Source organism: Zonotrichia leucophrys, chromosome 1 (genome assembly GCF_028769735.1).
Source record: "Zonotrichia leucophrys gambelii isolate GWCS_2022_RI chromosome 1, RI_Zleu_2.0, whole genome shotgun sequence".
Classification (NCBI taxonomy): Eukaryota; Metazoa; Chordata; class Aves; order Passeriformes; family Passerellidae; genus Zonotrichia; species Zonotrichia leucophrys.
In genome coordinates this window covers 7,009,845-7,033,585 of record NC_088169.1, presented here as the reverse complement: position 1 = coordinate 7,033,585, position 23,741 = coordinate 7,009,845, and the positions used below count along the sequence as shown (strand labels likewise).

Genomic DNA, 23,741 nt, shown 5'->3' with positions numbered 1-23,741 from the left:
ATGGCTGATTTATTAGTCACAGTTTTACATGAGCCTGGCCTTGGTAATCAGTGTCTGAAAGAAACTGGTGGAGAACACAGCTCCCAATGCTTTAATAATTTGTAAATCTACAATTTCGTTATTTTTAATCATGAGTGGTTTTTTTCATTTAAATTCGTATCAAAGTCTATTAAAAGCAGTGGGGAGACTCCTCTCAGCTTTAACAACTTTGAGTCCAGCCCTGTAAAAATAGATGCTACGTGTCTCAAGGCTTCTGCTGCAGCCTTGCAAAATGAGTCCAAGCAGCAAAGCAAAACTTTTATGTTTCTGAAGAGTTTTACCCATGTCTTTTTTGGGCTGTGAGTAACCAGGGCCTGTGGGACACTTCTCTGTCCTTTTGCCCAATTCTGGGCTATTCCTGAGGGATCTGGGCTTGCTCCTGGCATTCTCTGCTGGGCACGCACATCCTCTCTGTGTTTTCTACGTGTTTCCAGCACAGTGTGGGATAATCCTGCAGTAAAAAGGGCCCAGAGCTAACACCCAGCTCTCTCTCAGGTAAACCCACTCCACAAGAGATTGGAGATGCAGACATATTCAAGAAAAAGTGATTGAAGCAGGTTGTTAGACTGCCTTGTGCCTCTCAGGGAAGGACATGTTTTTCCTTCTGGAAGAGAGCCATGATGTAGAAATAGACTGGAAGCAGGAAAGAGGGCTGCAGTGGTTGAGGCTGTATATTTAAACCTCTTTGCTGTCTGACCATCTGGGCCTGCAGCTAAACTTACCTACAAATAATTTTTAACGTTTCTACATCTTGAGAGGTAAAAGGTGCACTTGGATACTTTATGCCAGGAAGAAAGGCAAAATAATTGTCCTGAGTCAGATTTCCCCCGTGTCAGACCTTTGTGTGGGGTTTTGGATGCCCAACCTGTTCCATCAGCCTTCACCCACCCCTGCCTGGAACCCCAGGCTGGATGCTGTGTGTGCCCAGAGCCCCTCACAGCCAACACAAAATCTGGATTTTCATTCCTTCTCTGTGCAACACAAGCCAGAACAACCACTGGCAATGAAAATGCACTCACATCTTTTTCTGCCTTTACATTTTTAACGTTTTTTTTTAACCATAGCTAGAAGAAGACTCTTTCCATGATGAAAATTCTCGTGGATGATCCAGAAAGCCTCATTTCTCACTTAGCTCAGTCAAGTTTTCTCAGTGACTCCGGCATGCCTGGATCCCAGGAGAAAGTCCCAAGCCCAGGTGAGGTCTGTCTGACCTCTACACATCAGGGAAGGTTTGGTGTGTGCTTCTAACACCTCACAGGGAGCTCACATGAGGGGAACTGATAGATTCTGGTTGAGAAAAGTTGTGTTTTGCCACTTTCGCAACCATCTTCTGCAAAATGAGGCACCTGCATCTAGCCCTGGTTTGACAATTGCTGTGAAATGTTTCCAGAACTACCCCAAATTTTAAGTCCCTGACTCACTCCTTTGGGGACTGGCTTACCAATTCCTCCTCTGGAAGGCAAAGGGATGAGGATTGCTGTAGCTCTTGCTGGTCAGAATTTAGATCTCCCCAGCTCTTGGGAGGTGCCCCAGCACCCACACTGGAGTATTGAGTGTTTGGCAGAGCTTGTCAGGCTCAGTGTAAATTAATGTCTCATCCTCTGCCTGTGCTCCTTCTCCTCCTAAGGTAGTTTTTCCATTTGAATGGTTTTGTGCAAATGGTCCCTCCATTTTAGAGAGAATAATGTTGTCGTGGTTTGACCAGGAAGGAGTGGGAATTCTGGGAAGCTGTGGTCAAACCAATGAAGGTTTTGGGTTTGAGACTGGCGTCCGGTGTGGCCAGTGGGGTTTGGACACACCTCCGAGAATACACAGGGGTTAAAAGCAAGGCACTGCCCTTGGCACTTCCTCTTTTGGACATCGCGGCGAAGAGTTCAGATCTCTCTCCCCTGCCCAGCCTGTTGCTGCTGGGCGGGGGAGGGGCAGCCATGCGGTAGGCCCGGGGCCTGGACAGAGAGGGGGCTTCGGGGGGGGGGCTTCGAGGATGGAAGGGTGGAAGGTCCCAGAGAGTCAGCCCTCGGAGCAGCCCCCCCCCCAGGAGAGCAGCCAGCCAGAAGGAGAAGGGGGAGGAAGACTGCCCGGCCGGAGCGGCAGCGTGTGGGCAGCGTGCGTGGGAGTCGCTCCGGGACCGACAGCAGAGACTGAAAACTTTTAACCCTTTCTTGCATGATTGGGGCCTTGCAAAAATGCTAATCCTCCTCGAAGCTGAATAAGAAGGGAGATGAGAGATGAGATGAGACAAGGACTTTGGCCCGAAGAATGTGGAGATGATTGGATGGGGGAGATGATTTGGAGTGGCCTTTTGGCTGGACTTTTTCTTGTAGCCATGGACTCAGTTGTTCCTGTGACACAGACTGCATTTAGGGGGAGGCAGTGCCTCAAAACCAGGAGGGTTCATTCGTGAGGACCCCCCGGCCCCAGGGGGTTGGAAAAATATGGGGGGACAGATGTCCCAAAAGCAGAGACTGTGCCTTTTTGGAGTGAGACAAGGCATCCTTGAAAGACAACCCTAAAAGCAGCTCTGGCCATGTCTCAGTGGTGAGAGCACTGGGCATGGAAGGAACATGTCACAAGCGGCAAAAGGACTTTTTTTTCCCGGGCGGTGCCGAAGTGACAAGGAAGCATCCGAGGTTTCAGTGTGTTTCCAGGAGAAGCCTATGGAACAAGAAGGACTCCTTTCCTCTTCATGAACTGCAGTTTGAGTATACTAAAGTGTCGTGCCGGGCTGGGCAGTTGGTGTTTGTGAGAGAATGTATTGGATTGGGAAAGTCAGGGAGTGGGGAGGAGGAAAAGTGGTTTTTGTAAGGTTTTCAATTTTTTTTCTTTTCCTTATAGTCTTTCCCTATTTTCCTGTAGTTTAGGTAATAAAGTGTTCTTTATGTTTTAAGTTGGAGCCTGTTTTGCTTATTCCTGGTCACATCTCACAGCAGACACCAGGGTGAGGAATTTTCATGGGGGGCACTGGCTCTGTGCCAGGCTCAAACCATGACAAATGTGAAAATATCTGCTGAACAATCCCATCCCAGAGCTGGAGTTTTTTTTCCTCACCTTAAACCAAATTCCTGTGTTAGTCTCTGATTACTGTCCATTGACTTGGGAAAGACTAGAAGCAATTATATTTGGGGATTAGAGAAATAAAGTCTCAAGAGACATGGAACCTTTCAGCTTTTTAATGCTTTTGATTGTGTCTTTCTGTTCTGTGTGTCACCAAAGTTATAAAATTTAAAAATTTTATAAAAGTGAGATGTGATGGGTGATGGTACAGAACTGATCTGGTCGTTCCATTTATCTATGATTCTTAGCACATTAAAAATAGCCACAGGGAAAGTCTTAAATGCATCCATCCATCCACCCATCCATCCATCCATCCATCCATCCATCCATCCCATATTATTTATATATCATCTCCATCAGAAAAAGTTTAAAAGTTTCATGACAATAAAGATCCTCTATCTAGCTGCTTGTGAGCATCCTGCCTTTCAACAAAATGAATCCTGGTTTTCAACAAATGGCGTGGGAAACTCTTCCAAGGCCAAAACACATGAATGAGATTTATTAATCCTGTGGCCCCTTGTCAGTCATGACAACATTAATAATCCATAAACCATTTCTAAACCATACACCATGTCTGTATCCCATGTAACAAATGCATCTCTGGCAGATGAATAATAAATCCCACATGCACTCTGCTCCCACTTACACCGAGAACACCCCAGATTTGGGGCAGCTCTTTCCAGCCACCCTGGAAAATTTCCTTTTGGGATGGGAAACGAAATCTTGCTATTTCAATGGGGATCAATTGGGCAAGCTTTGGTGCATGTCCCTGCACTTGATGGCAATGACATGCCTTTTGATGGCTTTCATACCACCTACGATTTTTCTTCTTTTTTTTTTAAGCATCCATGCCATGCCCCTCGTATCTTCCCCTCCAAGTTGTGTCTTCCTCCCTGATTTTCCCCCCTGCTTTTACAACACCTGTGTAGTTAGTTTTGGCCCCTTTTGGTTCTTTGCACTGCACCTGATGTAATCCCTGTCCGTTGTCTTGTAGTCACTAAATTTCCCAAATATTGTTTTTCTCCTTCCCGCTCTGGGAGGAGGCTGACGCCCCAGTCCCTGCCAGGCCCAGCCCCAGTGTCAGTATTTGTCACTGTATCTGCAGTCGGGGTAGCGGTAGGCGAAGCGGGAGTCGCAGGAGCGCAGAGGTTTCAGGATCGCTGCCAGCTCCGCCATGGCCTCGCTGGCACCGCCATCGTCGCCCAGGCCACTGGCACAGCGCTGCAGGAAGGCGTCGATGCTCTCCTGCACGGGGGGCTGGAACTTCCCCGACAGCAGCTTGGGAAGGAGCTCCTGGCACACCATGACGAGGCTGTGCTGGTCCCTGATGGAGGCGCAGGACACTAACACAGATTGGCAGTCCGCGGTCAGGCAGCTGAAGATGTCTCTGTGCTCCTGTTGGCCATCGATCAGCTGGCTCCCTGTTGGGGACAATTAAACCGCTTGTTAGAAGCAGAATAGTGAGCTGCTGGGCAGCCAGAGATAGCTGTGCCTCTGTGTTAACGTGGGGTTTGCTACTGTCTAAAAGATGTGACCACCTTTCCCTGCAAATTACTCGGTGCTGAAGCTGCGTGTGTGCCAATTTTCTTGCTTTTGAAATATGTATATTTTTCTGAATGACAGAGCTCTTCAGAGCTGCCTGTCAGAGGAGCTGGAGATGAGTCTGTCGAGTCAAGCTGATGCAGAAAAAAATGAGAATTGGAGTACAAATCTAAAATGTGGAGCTCCTACAAAAAACTGCCACAAATAGCCAGACCTGTAATTTTTTCCATGTTAACCAAAATCATTACATTGAAACAACAGCTCATCTGGCTGAAGTCAAGTTAACAGTCATAGCTGCTGGGATAAGAAAAGGAAATCCAGTGGAAAATTTTCTGACAGCTGCTTCTGAATATTCTGAATACTCAGCTGAATGTGTGAGCTGAGGAAAAGCCTTTTGAAAATCTGAATATTCAAAATGAAATTGTTAAATTATTGGATGAATAGTCTTTGACTAGCTCTACTTGAAGGAGTAGACCAATGTAACCTGTGAAAATTGAATACTAACCCTTGATTTTATGTAAAAGTGACAAAAAGGGAGATTTTGCTACTAAAATATATTAATTTGTTATAATAATATATATAACAATTATATATATTGTTATGAATAATAATAACCATTATTAGTCAATGTGATAAATGCAGGTAAGAATGGTCTAATTTTATCCACTACTGAGAACAAACGAAACTACAAAATTTCTGGTGGCAAATATTGACATTTGTGTGGCAGAAGTTTGAAAAGGAAGGCTTCAAATGGGAGCTTTGGGCACACCATGCACACTGAAAGCTGCTGCCAGCTACAGAGTGGCCACAAAAGCACCAACTGCACAAACACAACATCCATCACCTTCCCGACTCCGAGCCAGGATGGCAGGAGCTGCTGATGGTGAATGTCTCCGTGAACTCCTCATAATTTAATTTAGCAAGGAGTGTTTGGTTAATTAAATAAAATTCAAACAAAACAAACCCAAAAAACCCAAAATAAAACAAAAAGGCAGCAGTAGAGCCAAGGGCAGAAGGGAAAAGGTTTGTCTGCCCTGCCTCCCGAGCCCTCCCGTGACAGATGCGTGGCTGTGGACCCCGCTGAGTACCTTCCTCCTTGTCGATGACGCCCAGCGTGCTGGCATCGCGGATGAACAGATGCCCGTTGCTGAACACGCCGAAGGTGCCAGCGTCCACGTGGGTGAAGTAGAAGAAGTAGTTGAGGTCGTTGTTGGCCATGGAGCGCAGCACGGCCAGGAGCTGCAGCGCCAGGTCCGCGGCCACCTCGGGCGCCGCGCCGAAGAAGTCGCGCAGGGGCCGGGTGCTGGCGCTGACCAGCAGGCGCCCGCAGGAGCCCAGGTACCGTGGGAAGGGCCAGCCCTCCACGTCGGGGAAGATCTGTGGGAAGAGCAGCAATGGGGGATCACCCCTGCCCTCTGTTCATGGAGCCGCCTCCCTCTCAGAGTGCCTTTCTGGCTCCAAGCAGCAGGGCTGTTGTTGGAACCCAGGAAATTCCTTTGGCTGCCCTGGAGGACTCGAGCCCCAAGACCCCTGAGCCTTTGATTCAGCCCTTGGAACAAACAATTACCAACCTTTATACAAAGAACTACTAGTCAAGAAAGTTTAAGTAGAATGATAGTGAATTTATCACAGGGTGAAAAATAGATTTTTGAGGTTTTTAGAATGGGGGCTCAGGATCCCAAGATGGAGGAATTTGGGTATGCCTTGTCCTTTTTCCTTCTTCTTCCTAGCCTCCATCTTCTGGGTGATGTTGGCGATTTTAGATTGGTTTAGAGTAGAAGCTCACTGTCTAACATAGATGATAGGTATTGGGAAGTTCTTGTAAATAATGTACATGTAGTTTTATATAAAAAGACAACACCATCTCTGAGGTGGTCAGTGTGCCTCAGCCCTGACCTGCCAGACAGACCTGCAGTGGGTCAGAGAAAGAATGTTATAGATAAAAAACAATAAACAACCTTGAGAATGAGAACAGAAAATTCCTGACTCCTTCTTCAACTGCCGGGCTGGGAAAAAGAAGCTTGTACACATCTCAGGGTCACTCTGACAAGCAGAGATTCTGAGAGGTTGTGGTTTGGTTCTTAAACCACCCTGCAATCCTTCCTCGCCCATCCAGCTGGGAAAGGTACTTACTACCCCATCCTGGAGGAGTTAGTATGCTTTTTTCTTTTTCTTATGGTTCTTTTTTGTAACGGAGGAAGAATCTGGTATTTCGGGACTTATTCTGTAAGAGAGACTAAGTGGAAAGTCCAAGATAATAATAGTTTTCAGATTCATGAAAATTTTAGCCACAGAACAGCTAAATTTAGGTGTCTTTGATGGGTCCCTCATGAGCACTGAACAGATGAAGTCACAGCTTGGAGTTGAGGTAAGGCTAAAGCAGTTTTTGCTAATTGGTGAGAACTGCCAGGCTCATTTGTAAGAGACTTTGCAGTCTCAGGGGCAGAAGTGGTGGGTGTTTGCTCCAGTGGAGACACCTGGGCTGGGCTCCTGCATCCCTGCAGCTCGTGCCAAACCGTGTGACTGCTGAGCTATGCCAGCACAAGGCTTTCTGTCATTTGCATTGAAGCTCATCTGTGTCCCCAGCACCTCAGACCCCAGCACCTCAGACCCTGCCAGGCAAGTATGAACTCATCCAGCTTCATGTTTAAGGTTACTTCTCCCTTCTGCTGCGAAGGCATTCTGGGCAACTGTGCAAAAATCTAGCTTTTTCTCTTTGGTATATTATTCTCATCTGTTCAAGTTGTGTTCCTGTGTCTTCAGGCTGCTAAGGGCCACAGCTTCATGTCCCAGTGACCCATAACTGGGGTGGCTGAATGACCCCAGGAGCCTCCCAGCACCATTTCCCCTCCCTGGGACCACGCAGAGCCCTGTGAGCTGCTGAGTGCAGAGTGGCCTTGGAGCAGAGATGGATGATGCTGTCACTGCCATCTTTCCTTCATGGAATCATGAAGGGTTGCAAGAACCAGCAGTGAGGACTAAAGGTGGGATGGGGAAAGGTGAGGATTCTCCCTTGGACACATAAGGAAAGAGAGGAGCTGCATGCCAGGCAGGTCAGAATGGGTCCAGGGGAAGGGCGTGAGGCCTCCCAGATCACCACCTTCAAACTCAGAGGTTTGAAACCCAGAGCCAGTTACCAGCAGCAGGCAAATGGAAAACACAAATGGAAAACTCTTTCTCTTCCAGAAACAGGCTGTGATTTTATGCAATGCATTAGCAATGCAAACCTAACACTTAAAAGTGTTGGGGATGTGTAAAACCCTGGATTTCACAGCGCTCCAGTGCAATAACACACCTGGGGTTCCCTATCTCTCCTCAGCCTCACAGACTGATGCAGGGAGCACCTCATGAGCCTGCTTGGCTTCAGCCCCCCAACCTCATAGAAGAAAAAACACTTTTTGAAGGCCAGAGAGCTGACAAGGGCCAGGGCTGGGATTCTTCTGCTGCCAAGCCTGGCACACATCTCATGCAAGGGTTTGCTTGGGAGGGGCTGTGGGGTGGTGTTTCAGGCTGGCACGTACCTGTAAGAGGATGGGGTGTGAGTTGACTGCCAGGGTGTAGAGCAGGCGCAGCTTGTCCCTGTCTGTGAGGTGATCCATGTAGATGCTGCCGGCGTCGGGCACCTCGGCGTAGCGCCGCACGATCCTGTCCAGGAGCCGCTGGGACGGGCAGCGCAGCAAGGGGCTGGGCAGGCCCTGGGAGAGGGGAAAACCCAGCAGGGAGCTCTGACCCCAGCCCGAGACACTGCCATGTGTCAGAACCCAGGAAATTCCTCTGCCCTGGAGGACTTGAGACCTGACAGGGGCCTTGGAGACCTTGGCATGGGGTCAAGAACACCCGTGCCTTTGATTTTAGCCCATGGAAAAAACAATTGCCAACTTTGTGCCAGGAGTTGCAGGCCAATGTTAGTGAATTTATCACAGGATGAAAATGTAGAATTTTAGGATTTTAGAATGAGGGTTCAGAGGCCAAGATAGAGGAATTTGGGTGTGCCTTGTCCTTCTTTGTCCTTCTTCCTAGCCTCCATCTTCTGGGTGATGGTGGCACTTTTGGATTGGTTTAGAGTAGAGATGGACTGTATAACTTAGGTGATAGGTATTGGAAAATTATTTTAAATAAAGTACATGTAGTTTACAGTATAAAAAGACAACATCACCCTCAAGGTGGGCAGTGTGCCACGGACTGACCTGCTGAATGGACCTCATCAGGCCAGGAAAAGAATGTTAAAGATAACAGAAAACAAACAACTTTGAAAACCAGAACAGAAGAATCCTGACTCCTTCTTCAGTTGCCAAGCTGGGAAAAGATAGTGTCTGAGACATCTCAGGGTCATCCTGACCACAGAGACCCCCGAGAACAATGTGCTTGGGTCATGCTGGGGTGTTCACACACCTCTGTGCTCTGCCCACTGTGCCCCTGCTTGCTGTGGCACAGTTCCAAAGGATGTGGGCACACAGGGCATCTCACCCTTCCCAGGAGAGGACCTGAGCCATCCAAAAATGCCATTTCCTATCTCAGGGTTCAAGAATGGCCTCCATTCCTGGGCACTGCAAATCACACAGTGATTCCCCTCTGCACAGACCACATCACTCCACACCATGGGACTCTTCCCTCTGCCTGGGTTTCCAGCCCTGGCATTCCTGGTGGAGGCCCTCCAGTTGTTGCAGCAGTGAGTCACTTCCCTCGTTAAATAATCTTCGGATCACTTCGTTATTTGCTTAACCTGAGAGCAGCTTTCTTGGAAATACTATTTGCTAAGGTCAGTAAACATGCTTTAAAAATGTAAATAAACATTATGTGTGAGTATAAGCACAGGATATGTTCTCTCTCTGATAAACTCATGCATTAACTATCAAAACCAAATAGCCTGTGTTTATTTTTTGTAAATAGCAGCAACAAATAGAGAACAGTTGGGCTAATGGAGTCAATTATCACTGTATTTCACCCTTCAGATTTGGAGGTTTTGCTTGTAAAATTGCATGAGCAATCTATGGCTGGGATAAACAGCATAGAAAATTATACCTTCATAGTCAAAAATGGCCTTTTTTTGTTTTTCAGTTAGTCTTCCTTAAAGCCAAGGAGAGTTTATGTATGGAAGGTTGCCCACAATGGCACAGAATCACTGCCCTGACACGCTTCTGCTGGGGAAAAGAATCAGGTTTTTTATGCCTCTTTATTAAAAATGATCCCAGTAGCCAAATTTGCTCTTTTGAATTTTGTTTGTAATCTGATGGCTGGGAGATGTGCTTCAGAGGAAGGGGAGGTGGAGCTCAGGCTGCTCGCTGCCATCCTCCACGCTGGGAGCAAAGATGTGACGCAGCATCTCCCCAGCCCACGTGGCAGCTCTGGGGTAGCTCCTTCCAGCCCCTCCTGTGCGAGCTGTTCATCTGGCACACAACCCTGAACCACCCAGCCGTGACAAAGACACGAAGGAACATGGAAAGGATGAGTAGCACACTTTCCCAGTTGGAGGAGGAAAGGGGGGAATTAGATGTCCCACGTCTCTTCCTCTGCATCCCTTTTTGCCTCAGTGATACTCCAACCACTCCTTCCTTGGCCATCAGTTGCACAAAACAAGTCCAAAATGCCAACAGCTGGTCAAAACCACCTGAGAAACTCAACCACAACTGAAGTGTTGTTTCATGAAAACCAAAAAACCTTCCTTCCCAAAAAGAAAAAAAAATTACCAAAAATAATTCTACTCAGTTCCTGTTGCAAGTCTTCATACACTCCTCTCCTCAGGAGGAGCCTTATGAGGAAAATTTGTTCTCAATTAATTATGTAAAACCACAGAAGGTGTGCATGGGGAGGGATGGTTATGGATTTCTGTCTTGCAGCACTTGCAGGAACATTGTGGCTGACTCTGTCACTTTCCCGTTGGAGGAGAAGTGATAAAAAATGAGCAGAACAAGCCGTGTAAAGTAAGAGATAAATGGCGGAGAAAGTCTCTTGCAGCTCTGTGTGCATGCAAATATCTGCAGCCAAAGCTAGAAAGCCTTGCTGCTTCCAGGAGTCTGAAACACAAAGGCTGAGGCCCTGAAGAGTACACAGTGGGAACATAAATCACAGTGGCAGAGAAGGCATGGATGGTGTAATTAGGGTTTTTCTGAGGTCAGAGCTTATCCTCTTAGCATAAATGTGGGCATGTGATGCCCGTGGGGCTCATGGCTGCTGATTTCCTGAGGAACTGTTCCAGGGAGGAGTGGGACCAGAGGAGGAGGGCTGGGTGCTGACATTTTTGCATCAAACATTGGTGCAGCTACAGTTCAATGAAGCCCCAGCCCACAAAAACTGGGCAATGGAGCCTTTTGATTAAAGAAGAGAGAGTCACCAGCATAAAGCTCAGCACCTGCTTGATTGTTTCAGTGGAGAGGGGTCTCACCTTCCTGCAGGCTGATGGAAACATCTCTACAGCAGAAAAGGAGCTGGAGTTGTAAAAGTGTCAGACAAAAACTGTCAACGGAAGAAAAATGTGAGGAACACACACTCAAAACACTGGAGATACAGATTTATCTGAGAATATCTTAAGTCCTTTGCAGTGACTTATCACCCCAGAGAATAAGACCTGACAGACAGCCTGATGTATTGTTTGTGATTGATGTGGAAAGCTTCTTATTTTTGATTACTTTGATTAAATACCCACATTTCTATATGTGATAGTGGGTAGTTCCTGCAAAGCCTCCCTCCACTCAGCTGAGAGTTCTTAAACCCTATTACACAGTACAGGATGCATTTTAAACTCCATGAGTTTATGCATATATAGCACAGACACACCCAGAATTAACTTGGATGTAAAGACAACTTGTGGAAGATTTTCTTGTTCTGTTTTCTTTTCAGACGGCCCAAGGAGAGATGGCCCAGACCAGGATCACAGCTACCTCCTGCCCATGAGCCACTACCTGGGTCCAGCTTCACCAAACTACCAGGTTTAGGATGGGTTCCAGGAGGAAACACTTGGATGTAGGTGTCAAAGCACCTACAGCTCCTGGCAATCTGAATCCAAGAGTTTCCTTAACTCCCAAAAGAAAGAAGGTGAGAAAGCCCTGAGAAACTCATCCCCACTGCCAGCAGGTTTATGGAAGTCTCTGATGATGAGGCACTGGGTCAAAGAGGTGGCAGGTCCAGGAGGTGGCTCTGGGAGGCCCAGAGTGTCCATCCTTCCCTAGGATGGACAACTGGACCTGTGAATGAGCTGCTGCCCCTGTGCAGCAAGAAGAGATGTGGACTGGACTCATAACCAAGGTGCTGGTGCCTCTGCTGTGGGCAGGATGATGTGCTGGTCAGCAACTGCTGGTCAGTAGTTGTTGGTCAGTAGTTGCTGGTCAATAGTTGTTGGTCAATAGTTGTTGGTCAGTAGTTGTTGGTTCATAGTTGCTGGTCAGCAGTTGTTGGTCAGTAGTAGTTGGTCAGCAGCTGCTGGTCAGTAGTTGTTGGTTCATAGTTGCTGGTCAGTAGTTGCTGGTCAATAATTGCTGGTCAGTAGTCTCAAACAGTCCATCCTAGAGAATCCATCTGCAAATGCTGGATTTTCACCTTGGTACTGCTTTCCTCTATCTGCCTTCAGCATTTTCCAGACTGTGCTGTGTAGGCAGGGCTGTAAATTTTCCCAGTGGGTGACCTGTGCTGAAACCAACCTGCTTTGTAGCCCCTCCAGCAGGAAAGCACCCAGAGTGGTTTGAGGGGATGAGCTCCTGGTGAAGCTGTGTGTGTCTGGGGCTGCTGAGCAGGCTGAGCCTGAGCCAAATCCTGCTCATCTCTGAGGCAGGCTGGATTTTAAGACTGAAGACTTTGCTGCATCCAGTAAAGATTTTCCTTATGGCTGGCGCAATAATCGCTGTGGCAGGCGGCTCAGCTGCTGGCTGGGTCAGGCAGGGCAGGCAGACGATGAAGTAAAGTGGAAAAACATCACTTCATGGTCTGTCATTGTGATTCAAGCACGTTGTGGTTTGTCATGGTGCTCTGTCTATCAGACAGAATTACCTGGGCCCATTAGCTTCCCCCAGTGCTGCTGCACAGGATAAACTGCAGGGGAGGGAGAACAAGCAGCACTGCGTGACTGCAGCTCTGTGAAACAGCCTGGGCATCCTGTCAGGCCTTGGGAGAGGTGCTCTGTTAACACCTCTGAGAAGAGGGTGAGTAGGAGAACAGAGCCATAAGAGCAGTTCTTTAGGTAAGTACTTGCAGAGACAAAGGGGAGCCCCAAAAACCCCTCTCCAGTGGCTCCTGCTGGGTTACTGTGACCGTGTTCGCAGGGGTCTCAGGCTGAGGGAAGAGACGAGGATGTTTCAGAAGGCTTGAATTATTATTTTATTATATATATTATATTAAAACTATACTAAAAGAATAGAAGAAAAGGTTTCATTAGAAGGCTAGCTAAGAATAAAATACCAAAGAATGATAACCCTTGCCCCTGCCCTTTCCAGGTTTGTGGCTCGGCTCTCTGTCCGAGCCAGCTGACTGTGATTGGCCATTAATTACAAACATGCAACATGGGCCAAGCAAAGATCCACCTGTTGCATTCCACAGCAGCAGATAATCATTGTTTACATTTTGTTCCTGAGGCCTGTCAGCTTCTCAGGAGGAAAAATCCTAAGGAAAGGATTTTTCATAAAAGATGTCTGCACAAGGTTACCAATAACCACCCTGGGATGGCCAGGGAGGAAGGGGATCCCCATCCCTGTGGGGCAGGATGGGTTGGGGAGGTCACACTGTAACCTGTGGTGCCCCACACGCAGGGCTGGGATGGGGTCTCACTCACAGACTCACACACACAGTGTGACTGAAATGTTGTTGCCACTGTCTGTTTTTTAATTAAGATCAGTGTGAGACCAGAAGCCATTTTGCAGAGCACATGCCTGATCTCAAAAAGGGATTGCTGCAGAAATTTGGTGATGAGGAAGTCCCAGGGTCTCTGGATCATTATTTTTCTCTGTGTATTCAAATCTATCTGCTGTTAGAAGGGATTTAAATTCCATTTTTTGTTCCTCTGATTGATTTACAGAACCAAAGGACTGTGAAAACATGACCAGAGCAATCCTGAGGCTGATGTGCAAATGTCTGGGCCTCCCTGCAGCCTCCCATGCCCTTTCCAACTACAAAGCTGCTAGAAGGGGTTGATGCAATGTCCCAGGGAGTTTGTCACTGGGCACGTCCCCCCAGGCTGGCCCTGGGCTCACTCAGAGGTGCCCTGGAGCTGGCATCAGCTCAGCTCCCGCTGCTGCTGAGAATTCCCCTGCACAGGGAATTCCTGGGAGAAACTGGATAGGTGCAAGGGCAGAGTGCCCCAGCAGAGTCTCTGGTGGTGCTGTGTGTGCACATGTGCATCCATAAATGTGTGTGTGCCCCTTGTGCAGCCCTGCCAGCTCAGCTGGCATGTCTGACTCCGGGACGACAGGGTAGGCAAAACTGTACCACATGAAGAGCCTTTTAAGGAGAGGGATTTGTGCTCAGCTGATGATTTAGCTTTGCAGCAGGTCTGAGATACCACAGAGCCACATTTCTCCAGTTACTTTTTCACCCAGCTCAGCAAATCGAAGTTTTAAGCTCTGGATTCCTTCCCTTTCCCTCAGCACTGCTGGGGAGCAGGGGAACAGCAGAGTTTGGCACAAACACCTGGGGCAGCCCAGCCTGCCCTCCTGCAGGCCCTGCAGTGCTGCCTGGGGCTAAAGGGGTGCCCAGCAGCGCCTGGGCTGCCTGCCAGCCTAAGGAGCTGTCCCTGCCCACAGCTCAGGTGAGGGATGCTCTGAGTGGAAGTGATACCCATTCCCTCTCTCTAGTGCCTCTCCTGAGGTTACTAAGCAAAGTACAGTGTAGCTTGGCTCCAAAAATCCTTTCTCTGTCAGGTGTGGAGGGTGCTGACTTCAGGGTGACCTGCTGTCCTAGACTGGCAGGGATTTGGGTGAGTCCATTTTGGGCAGTCCAGGCATAACCCCAGTGCATCCTTCCCTCCCTCCCTCTCTCTCCTAAGCTGCTGCTCCACAGGGAAGAGGAGCAAGAGTTAGTTTAGTTCTTCCTTCCAGCAGAGGAAGAACTAAAGCAGCATAGCTTTAGCACTCACCAAAGCTCAGTGGCTGCAGAAGCAGCTGCCTGTATACAAATATAAATGAAGTCACTTTTTCACAGTCACTTCTCTCTTGGAATGGGAAGAAAATTGAATAATCCTTTGTCTCTCAGGTCTGGTTCAGTGCATATCCAACCCTCACCCTGGCCCCTGCCCTTTCCAGGGGTTATTGTGATGTTTTGCTGCTGTTTGGGTGAGGTGAGGGGGTTGCCCTGTGCTGTGTCTGCCCATTTACCTGGTTGTGTGACCCACACTCACCGTGCTCCTGTCCTGGCTTCACCTGTGACACCCCAGGACTGTGGGAAAGGGCAGTGTGCTTCCTTGTGCCTGAGGTCATTTGCTATGCATGGCAGGAGGGTGAGTAATCGAGGCTTTGGCTCTGGCTGCCCATGCCCCTCATCGTGCCAGCCACCGGCAAGAGAGACCCACACTGACTTGGCCCCTGGCCCAAAGCAAAATTGCTTTCAAGGCACTGGCTGCCTTTCTGGGCACAAATTTATGATCAATAAAACCCCAAGACCCCACAATACTGAGACATGATGGAAAACTAGGAAAAAAAAAGGGCAGCAATCTCCCCACTGGAGCTGTTACCACATTTGTGTGCACAGCCTATTGTTACCCCCGTGCCTGAAGCCACCTGGTGTTGGGAAGGATGAAAGTTTGGCAATAAAGTCTCACAGATATGTGTGCTTAGCAGAAAGATTTTTAAATGTAGAGTCTGATGAAGGAATAGAGATGGAAGCAAGTTTTGATATAGAAGAAAAGAATTGCTGAGCCAGTCTTACTGGATAACTAAGGAGGAAAAGGGTGTGTTAGTTAGAAGGGGTTTTGTGACTTAAAGCAAAGGATAAATCCATCTCAAACAAGAAGATGTTTTTACCAAGCAGAAAGATAGCACAGGCAAACAAGCCTGCCCATGTTGCAAATAGAAAAAACATCTTAGAATTTTCCACTGCAAGAAAACTGAAAAACAACTTCTAGCTTAAACTGTAATGTACTAACTTTTAGTGATTGCAGAACAGTAACATGAATATGGTAATTATAGTAGCCATGATAGGCTATAGATAAAAGTTAAGGTATAGATTGGTTCTACTGTATGAAGATGCTCAGGAAAGAAAAGTAAATAATGCATTGTAACCAAACCCAAAGGGTCTCCAGGCCTGCCTGCATCTGGAGCTGACAGCTGTGGGCACAGCTCTGTCACCCACCACCCTGGACTGCTGTAACCTCTTGGATGGAATAAACTGCATTTTGGAGAGCTGTCTGGAGTTCCAAATCTCTCATTTTGGCTCTTACAACCTGGTGCTATGGCTTTGCACAGGACTTCAGCTTCAACATGCACAAGGAGCCAGGAGCTGGTGCTGGGGCCAAGCCCATCCCAGCCCTGCACAGGCATTACCTAAGGCTGTCAGGGCTTGGCCTTCAACTGTGGCACTTTTCGTCCCCTCAGGGCATCACTTTGCCTCTCCCCTTTGTTGGGGAAGATGAAACAGGAAAGCCTTATAAATATGATTGTCTGGCAAAAGATTTTGAGAATATAGAAACTATAAGCAAGATTGAAATGAAAGCAAGCTTTGAGATCCCTTAGTTACTGAACAACTGGAAAACAATGGTGTGGCCAGCTGAAGGTAATTCCCTTTTGATGAAACAATGCCCTCTGCTTGCAGACAGGTCCAAGGGTCAGAGCAGACCCTGCCAGCTTGGCAGAAGGGGTCCAAAGAGGAGGTTTTAGGGTTTAAAATGTAATACAGTATGGTAATGTAATGATTCTTATAGGCTGTATGGAAATGCTGTAGGATTTGTATCTTGTACTAGATTGGTTAGTGAGAATTAGAATATTCAATACAGAAGATGATTTATTGTATTGTAATAACGGGAACCTCGCTCTCTTACCTCTTGCCTTTTAGTTCTTGCCTTTTACTCTCTTATGCTTTTATGCTCTCACCCTCCCATCCACTCCACCCCTCTCCTCTCTCGGGCCTGCTCTGAGCTGTGTCTGGCAGCTCCCAGCAGGGCCCTGCACCCAGGCCCTTTGCAATAAACCACAAGTTCCATGACCTGACTGCAGAGATCTCTCATCTCCGTCCGTCCCAACCATCCTACCCCCCGTTGCTCCAACACTCCTTTGTCCCATAGACTTGGCTGGGGACACACAAGGCTGACCCCTTGCCACTGATCAGGCCGAGTGCCCGCCACCACCCAATCTCACCCTCCAACCAGCGAGTTACAACATCCCACAAGACCCTAAACCCCACAGGACCTGCTCTCCCCCATGTTCCCCCAGCTGTGTTGGGGCACCAGAACCTCCAGACAGACCTGCACCAGGTCGGCCCTGAGGTGCTTGGCCCGCAGCCACTTCTGGAAGCTCTGTGTGCGGTGCAGGGTGTGCTCCAGGCTGCAGCTCCTGGTCCTGAGCAGGGAGGTGCCAATGTGCTTCATTTTGCCTCTCCCTTTTGTCACATGGGCTTGGCTGGGGGCACACAAGGCTGCCCTACTGTCACTGACCAGGCCGAGTGCCCACCACCACCCAATCTCACCCTCCAACAGCACATCACAACCACATCCCACAAGACCATTTTCGCACCCCTAAACCCCATGGGCCTTGCTCTCTCCGTGCTCCCCCAGCTGTGATGGGGCACCAGAACCCCCAGACAGACCTGCACCAGGTCGGGCGTGAGGCGCTTGGCCCTCAGCCACTTCTGGAAGCGCTGTGTGCGGCGCAGGGCGCGCTCCAGGCTGCAGCTCCTGGTCCCGAGCAGGGAGGTGCAGATGCGCTTGTCCGCCCGGTCGTGCTGGTACTTGGAGGTCAGGCGGGTGATGTCCACCAGCCGCCAGCTCTTGGCATCGTCCGTGTAGTTGCCCGAGTAGCTGAGCAGGGAGCTGGGGGGCAGCTTTAAATGAGAAGAAAGCCAGGTGTCAAACCTGCCAAACCAAAGGGAGAGCCCCACGGAGAGCAGGTTAAAAACCACAAGGACACAGCGCCCGCCCTGCTGAGCTGCTCCTCCAGGCCAGCCCCTGGAGATTCCTGACACTGCGTGGAAAAGGCTGGGTCACCTTGGCTGGGTGGCCCCAGGGGTAGCAAGCTGAAACCATCAGCTGAGGGAATGTACTTTGGTAAAAAAGCCCTTCTTTGCTTCCCACTAATACCATCCCTTGTCATGAATGCTGCCATGGGTTGAAGTGTGAACACCCAAACTGGATCTTTTGGGTAGAGGGAGGGAGGAAAGGGAGAGGGCTGCAGGGTTTTGGTTCATGAAGAATTCCTGGTGTTTTTAAATTTTCCTCTTTCTAGAGAAAAGGTCCTACAAAAGGAGTACTTGACACTTTAAAGGGCCCTCCTGATATTAAAACCTAACAACAAATGTAATTGGGAATATCGAAACGACCTCTTGTTTTGAGGTGGTGGCTTTTTTCAGCGCAGGGGTCTACCTGTCTCCTCCAACATCCCTGCCTGTGTTTTTTCCCCCAACATCCCTGACTATTTTTCAGCCAGGATGAGTGACCTCCCTGACAGCAGCAGAGTTTGGGGTGTGATGGGGATACAGGGTGTGCAGGGTGTGATAGGGGGACAGGGTGTGTGTGCCCTGGGCGTGCAGCACCTCTGTAGCCATGGAGATCTTGCACTAATTTTCTCCCCCTCCACAGGCACAGGAGGGGAGCATATGGGCTGGGTAATTGGGTAATTCTTTTTTGTTTCAGCAGCCCCCTCAGCCCTGCCCACACGCTGGAGCCGAGGAGCGCGGTGCCTGCTCTGGGAGGGTGTCTGTAACCTGCTCTTGGAAAATGGCCCAGCTCTGACCTTTGGTTTGGCCAGCATCCTGGCCTCGCTGCCTCTGAACCCTCCTGCCCTGAGCTCCTTGTCCAAGTGCGTAGGAAAGCACGTCCTCATCTAATCTCACCCTAAATTGAAGCCGGCAGCTCAGAAGTGAAACAGGAGAGGCAAAAGGTTCCCTGCAGGATTAGCCTAGCTGGAGTTTCAGACAGCTTACAAGACATTAACAAATCTGAAAGCTGAAGCTGGTCGTTCCTTTCAAGTTCCATTTGGGAAATTGGCACAGAGAAATTTGGGGAGGATTAATTTTCTATGATTTCAGGCAAATAACTGACTCAGTGACACGAGCCACCATCTGCAATCAGAAACTGATCAGATGATCCCTCCTGAAGGCAGCACCCCACTCCCTTTCCCATCACAGACCCTGTGCAGCTGAGTTCTGGGTGCCCAGGATGGGTGAAACCCTGGTGCTTCCCCTGCTTTGGCTTTCAACTCCTGCCATGTGCCTCCTTCCAAAAATTTACCACGGAGGATGGCTAGAAGTGGGGGAACCTTGTGAGAACAGGTTGGTGGATTCCAGCTTTTCAGTTGTTTGGGCATTTTGCCTGAATGAAACTGAAGATTCCCTACAATTAAAGCACCTGACATGATAATAAACACTTTGTTTGGGTTTGGGTTTTTTGTTTTGGTGGGTTTGTTGGTGTTTTGTTTAGGTTTTTTAGTTTTGGTCTGGTTTTGAGCTAGGATTAAAGAAAAGAGAATAATCTTTGTGCCTTGCTGTGATTGTTGAGCATCAGGACCCCTCCCAGTGCCTAATCTGCAAAGTGGGCACAGCGTGCCAGGCACGTACTGGGAAGAGATGGCTCTGGGCTTTCTTTCTTTCTTTTCTTTCTTTCTTTCTTTCTTTCTTTCTTTCTTTCTTTCTTTCTTTCTTTCTTTCTTTCTTTCTTTCTTTCTTTCTTTCTTTCTTTCTTTCTTTCTTTCTTTCTTTCTTTCTTTCTTTCTTTCTTTCTTTCTTTCTTTCTTTCTTTCTTTCTTTCTTTCTTTCTTTCTTTCTTTTTCTTCTCTCTTTCTCTTTCTTTCTTTCTTCCTTTCCTTCTTCCTTTCCTTTCCTTTCCTTTCCTTTCCTTTCCTTTCCTTTCCTTTCCTTTCCTTTCCTTTCCTTTCCTTTCCTTTCCTTTCCTTTCCTTTCCTTTCCTTTCCTTTCCTTTCCTTTCCTTTCCTTTCCTTTCCTTTCCTTTCCTTCTTATTTTTTTTAAGTTAAGCACAAATATGCCTTTTGACTTGACTCAAGCTTGTGTGTTCAGGGGAGCTCATATCAGGCAGAGAGCACCTCCCGTGTGCAAGCAGCACATGGATGTGTGAAATCCAGGGCTGAGCATGAATTTGAGGGTGGATGGAGTGATTCCCTCTGCAGATCTCTGGGGGGAGAACCACCCTGGCCTGGGAACCCGCCATGGGCTGCAGCAAGTCTGTATTTGGCATCATTTCTGGGCAGCACAGCGCTGGCCTGGCACATTTGCTGGATACTTTCAGGATTCATCATCAAGTTGTGCTGTAACCGCTCCCTCTCGTACAGAGCTTTTTAGCTAAGGGCCAGCAAATCCTCTAAGTCCTTCAGTAAAATCTATGCAAATAAGTGAGTCATAGATTACAGATTTTAGATCAACCCAGAGCTAAATGCTGAAGAAATCCAAACTAGTTTTCCTTTGTTTATTTCCTGAATGAAATGAAGTATTTTGTTTCAGCCAAAATAATTTTGCTTGCATTTGGAATTTCAGAAGTAAGCTAAGTCTTAAAACAAAACAAAACAACCTATGAATCCCCTTCTAATTGAAGCATTCCAGCTTTTTCAGTCTTCTTTCCCATTATTTTTGGACAAAGCTCAGGACCAGCATTGGCACAAGTATTTGAATAGTTTTGGTCGGCTCAGTTCTGCGGTATTTTGAAAATCTGATATTTTACAAAAAACTTCCACTGCACTCTGCTCTCAGTACAGTTGGTAGACAGGCTTGGTGTCCTCATTTACAGATGGATAAAGTTGGGCAAAGATAAGGGAAGTATAGAACATTAGAGCACAAGATGAGTCACCAGCCGTTCTGGGAACAAAACTCACATCTTCTCACTGTGAACGCATGTCAGAGCTCCCAGAAACGATGGAGAATTAATGAAGCATGTTCCAATGTGAATTAGCACAGAGAAACCCAAGTGCCATACACCTTTGCAAACACGTGAAAAGGTACGAGGGTGGATCAAAGAGTGCAAGCACCACTGAAATTTCCCTAAATAAAAAAAATAATCCTCGTTTTTCAAGAAATCAAGTGGGAGAAGAAGTTTTACCCATGCAAAGGAAAGCCTGAAGCTGAGTGAGTGCTCAGGAGAACATTTTTAAGTTCCCCTTCCCGAAGCCTCACAGCAGAACTCCACGTTATCACTCGTGTGTGGGAAGCCGGCTACAGGCTGGTGGGAGAGAAAAAGAAGTGTCGGGCTTGGGGAGCCCCTCTGTGTCCCCTGAGGCAGGAGAATTGTGCTCCCACATGTTTGTGGCTCTGCACTCCTGGAGCCCAGAGGGACCCTGTGCGTGCCTGCACCCCGTTCCTGCTGTCCCCTGGAGGAAATCCAGCACGGGGCCCTCCTGCCTTGGCTCACGTAGCACCTCCCTCCCACAGCCCACTGTGCAGCTGGAACCCCACAGCCAGAGGCACTGCTGCTGTTTTTGGCAGGGCTGAGGGAACCTGCATGGACCCAGCTTCCCCAGTGGCCAGGTGGGAGTAACCAAAAGGGAGCTGCTTTGTACCTGGCTGCAATTCCCTAAAAACCCTGCACAGGTGAGTGGGGATACAGCAGGCTGGGGCACCTGTGGTGCTGCAGGGAATAAAATGCAGAGCAGACATTACCCTGGATGCACCCCTGGCCCCTGCAGATGCACACCAGCCCATCAGCCAGCTGAGCATGCTGGGCTGATTGCAAACCCACGCTGCATTTTGGGACAGGAACCCAGGCTGGGCTGGGAGAAACCCAGCACTCAGCCCTGTACTCCTCACTCATTTCATTTTGGGAATCCAGGCTGGGCTGGGAGGAACCCAGCACTCAGCCCTGTGCTCCTCACTCATTTCATTTTGGGAATCCAGGCTGGGCTGGGAGAAACCCAGCACTCAGCACTGTCTCACTCACTGCGTTTTGGGAATCCAGGCTGGGCTGGGCACTCAGCCCTGTGCCTCTCACTCACTGCTCACTCTGTCACTGTGCACATAGAATGCAAAAGGGCAAAGTGACAAGGACTGGGACCCCCAATGTGCAGCAGCAAGGAGTGCTCTGGCTCAGCAAAGCCACAAGCTGCTTTTTTCCAGCAGCAGTGCAAGGATGGATGTCTGGTATTACAAGCCCATCCCAGACAAACCATTATGGTTTTACTATGCTGCGTTTTATAGGATAGTTTAAGATAAAAATGGTGATTTGTCTAATACTATACTACTTACATTATAGCATTAAAAATACAATTTTACTATAATAATTTCTTCTCCCCCAGGCTTTTATATCTATAAAAGAAAGTGCATATGGCTCTATAAATCATATCAGACCCAATAAACCTTTCCTGTGCCAAGCACTGCCTTTGACTTTTTCCTCAAATTCAAGTGGCAACATTTTCCCTGCTGTCATCAGATATGCTCTGCTTTTGAGCTTAAAAATGATTGGATTGGTCCAATGACCACTTGGACAGTGTGTGTCTCATCAACAGCGAGGCAGATGCAATTTCTGCCTTCAAGTTCTCACACAAATCTCCCCAAAATGTACCAGTAATTTAGCTGCGTGCTATTTTCAAGCATGTGGGTAACCTCATGTGCAGAAGTCCTCATGCCTCAGGCAGGTTTAGATCACTTTTGATCTTAGTTAAAACGTGAAATTCTGCACATTCACGTTGTTGCACCTGGTACAGAATTATATAGCATGTTTGTATGTTTGTAGTTAACATACTCTGTTGGGAGCTTACAAAGCTAAACCCCCTTTTGCCTTTAGTCAGTTGCTCATAATAAAGTGCTTCCAGTAAATCTAAACAGGCTGATTTCTTCCTTTCCCCCATCACTGCTTTGAGATTTTTCAGAGCCCCTCTCTAGACAGAAATCTGTGCCTTTTACTCCTGCTTTCAAGTTATAGTTTAGGGCTGAAGTCTGATCACGTTTGCATTGCTTTAAAAGAAGAGACAAAGCATGAGCTTACAGGCATTAATTAAAACACTAAGTGCTATAATGGCAACTGGGTGCTAAGTTGCTCTTTGCATTGTTTCTCATGAAAACACTTGGAAATTCTAACAGGCAGCTTTCAAATCACTACACAGAACACTTTAAAAATTACTCTGCTGAGTTTCTGACCTTATCTCCTCTTTAAAGAACTTCTTGCATATGGATGTCCCAATGCAGGCGTTGCATTTATCAAGTCCCAGGAAAGTCCGGCCAAAGCTGTAGCTGGGTTTGACGTGGGGCACAGGCGGAGAAGCTGCTGCTGCTGTGGAGGGGTTACAGCCCAGAGCCAAAACCAGGAGCAGCATCAATGGATCTGCAGCTCTGGAGCAAAGGCAGCATATCCAGAGCCCCATCTACAGTAGTGGAGAGCTCTCTGCTTTTTGCAAGCTGTCCCTCTCTAGGATTTCAGTCTCTTTTTGGTGACTTCAGCCTGCAGTGGTGAGCCCTGAAACGCAGCCGGACACTCTGGGTGCAGGAGACACTGCTGCAGTCCCCATCCTGCCAGCTGGTCACTGGCTCTATTGGCTTGAGGTTTGGGTGGGAAAGATATGCTGTAGGGTGGGGAGAAGGAAATACATGGAGGATGCAGATAACTTGGGTTGCCATGGTTATCTTTCCTCTCCTTGTTGCAGCTGCTTTGGCCCCTGCTGACCCTCCCATCAGCAGACTTGGGAAACAACACCAAGAAGTGCTCATCTGCTCTTGGTGCAGACAAATGAAGGATATCCTGTCGCTGGAGAAAAGGGCAGACGTGGGACACTAGTAGAAAAATTTATTTGGGAGGAGTAGTAGCATGGCAGAAATGCACATTTTACCAGAAGCCAGACCACTGGTGTTGCTTTATTCCTGGAGATTTGTAGTGGTGCATGATGTGACTTCTTGGATGCTTCCTTGGCCCTTCTCTGGAAAGGCTGTCAGGTGGAATCATCACTGTTCTGTTTCTTGAAGACAGTATTGTTCAGCAGTGATTGCTAAAAAGAAAGAAATCAGGATAGCCTGCAGCTTTCCCAAAACTCCCAGCTGATGGAGCAGC

The 23,741-nt window shown here is 48.0% G+C and overlaps 1 protein-coding gene across 1 annotated transcript; it reads right to left on the bottom strand.

The window, feature by feature from the left end:
* Positions 1 to 3,491: 3,491 nt before the first annotated feature.
* Positions 3,492 to 23,228, bottom strand: DIPK2B (divergent protein kinase domain 2B). The gene is made up of 5 exons (XM_064703430.1): positions 22,838 to 23,228; positions 17,353 to 17,617; positions 8,157 to 8,330; positions 5,724 to 6,012; positions 3,492 to 4,514 (listed from the first exon to the last, which is right to left on the bottom strand). Exons 1-5 carry the CDS (start codon positions 23,059 to 23,061, stop codon positions 4,174 to 4,176), a joined length of 1,293 nt encoding a protein of 430 aa, XP_064559500.1. The 5' UTR covers positions 23,062 to 23,228; the 3' UTR covers positions 3,492 to 4,173.
* Positions 23,229 to 23,741: the final 513 nt, after the last annotated feature.

What these genes read in the sequence shown, in the direction of transcription:
- DIPK2B (XM_064703430.1), bottom strand. Translation starts at nt 23,061, where the DNA reads ATGGGGCTCTGGATATGCTGCCTTTGCTCCAGAGCTGCAGATCCATTG. An exon ending in TTCTTTAAAGAGGAGATAAG is followed by an intron (nt 17,618 to 22,837) that starts GTCAGAAACTCA and finishes TTGGTTTGGCAG; the next exon opens with GTTTGACACCTGGCTTTCTT. An exon ending in CACACCCCATCCTCTTACAG is followed by an intron (nt 6,013 to 8,156) that starts GTACGTGCCAGC and finishes CTCTTCCCACAG; the next exon opens with ATCTTCCCCGACGTGGAGGG.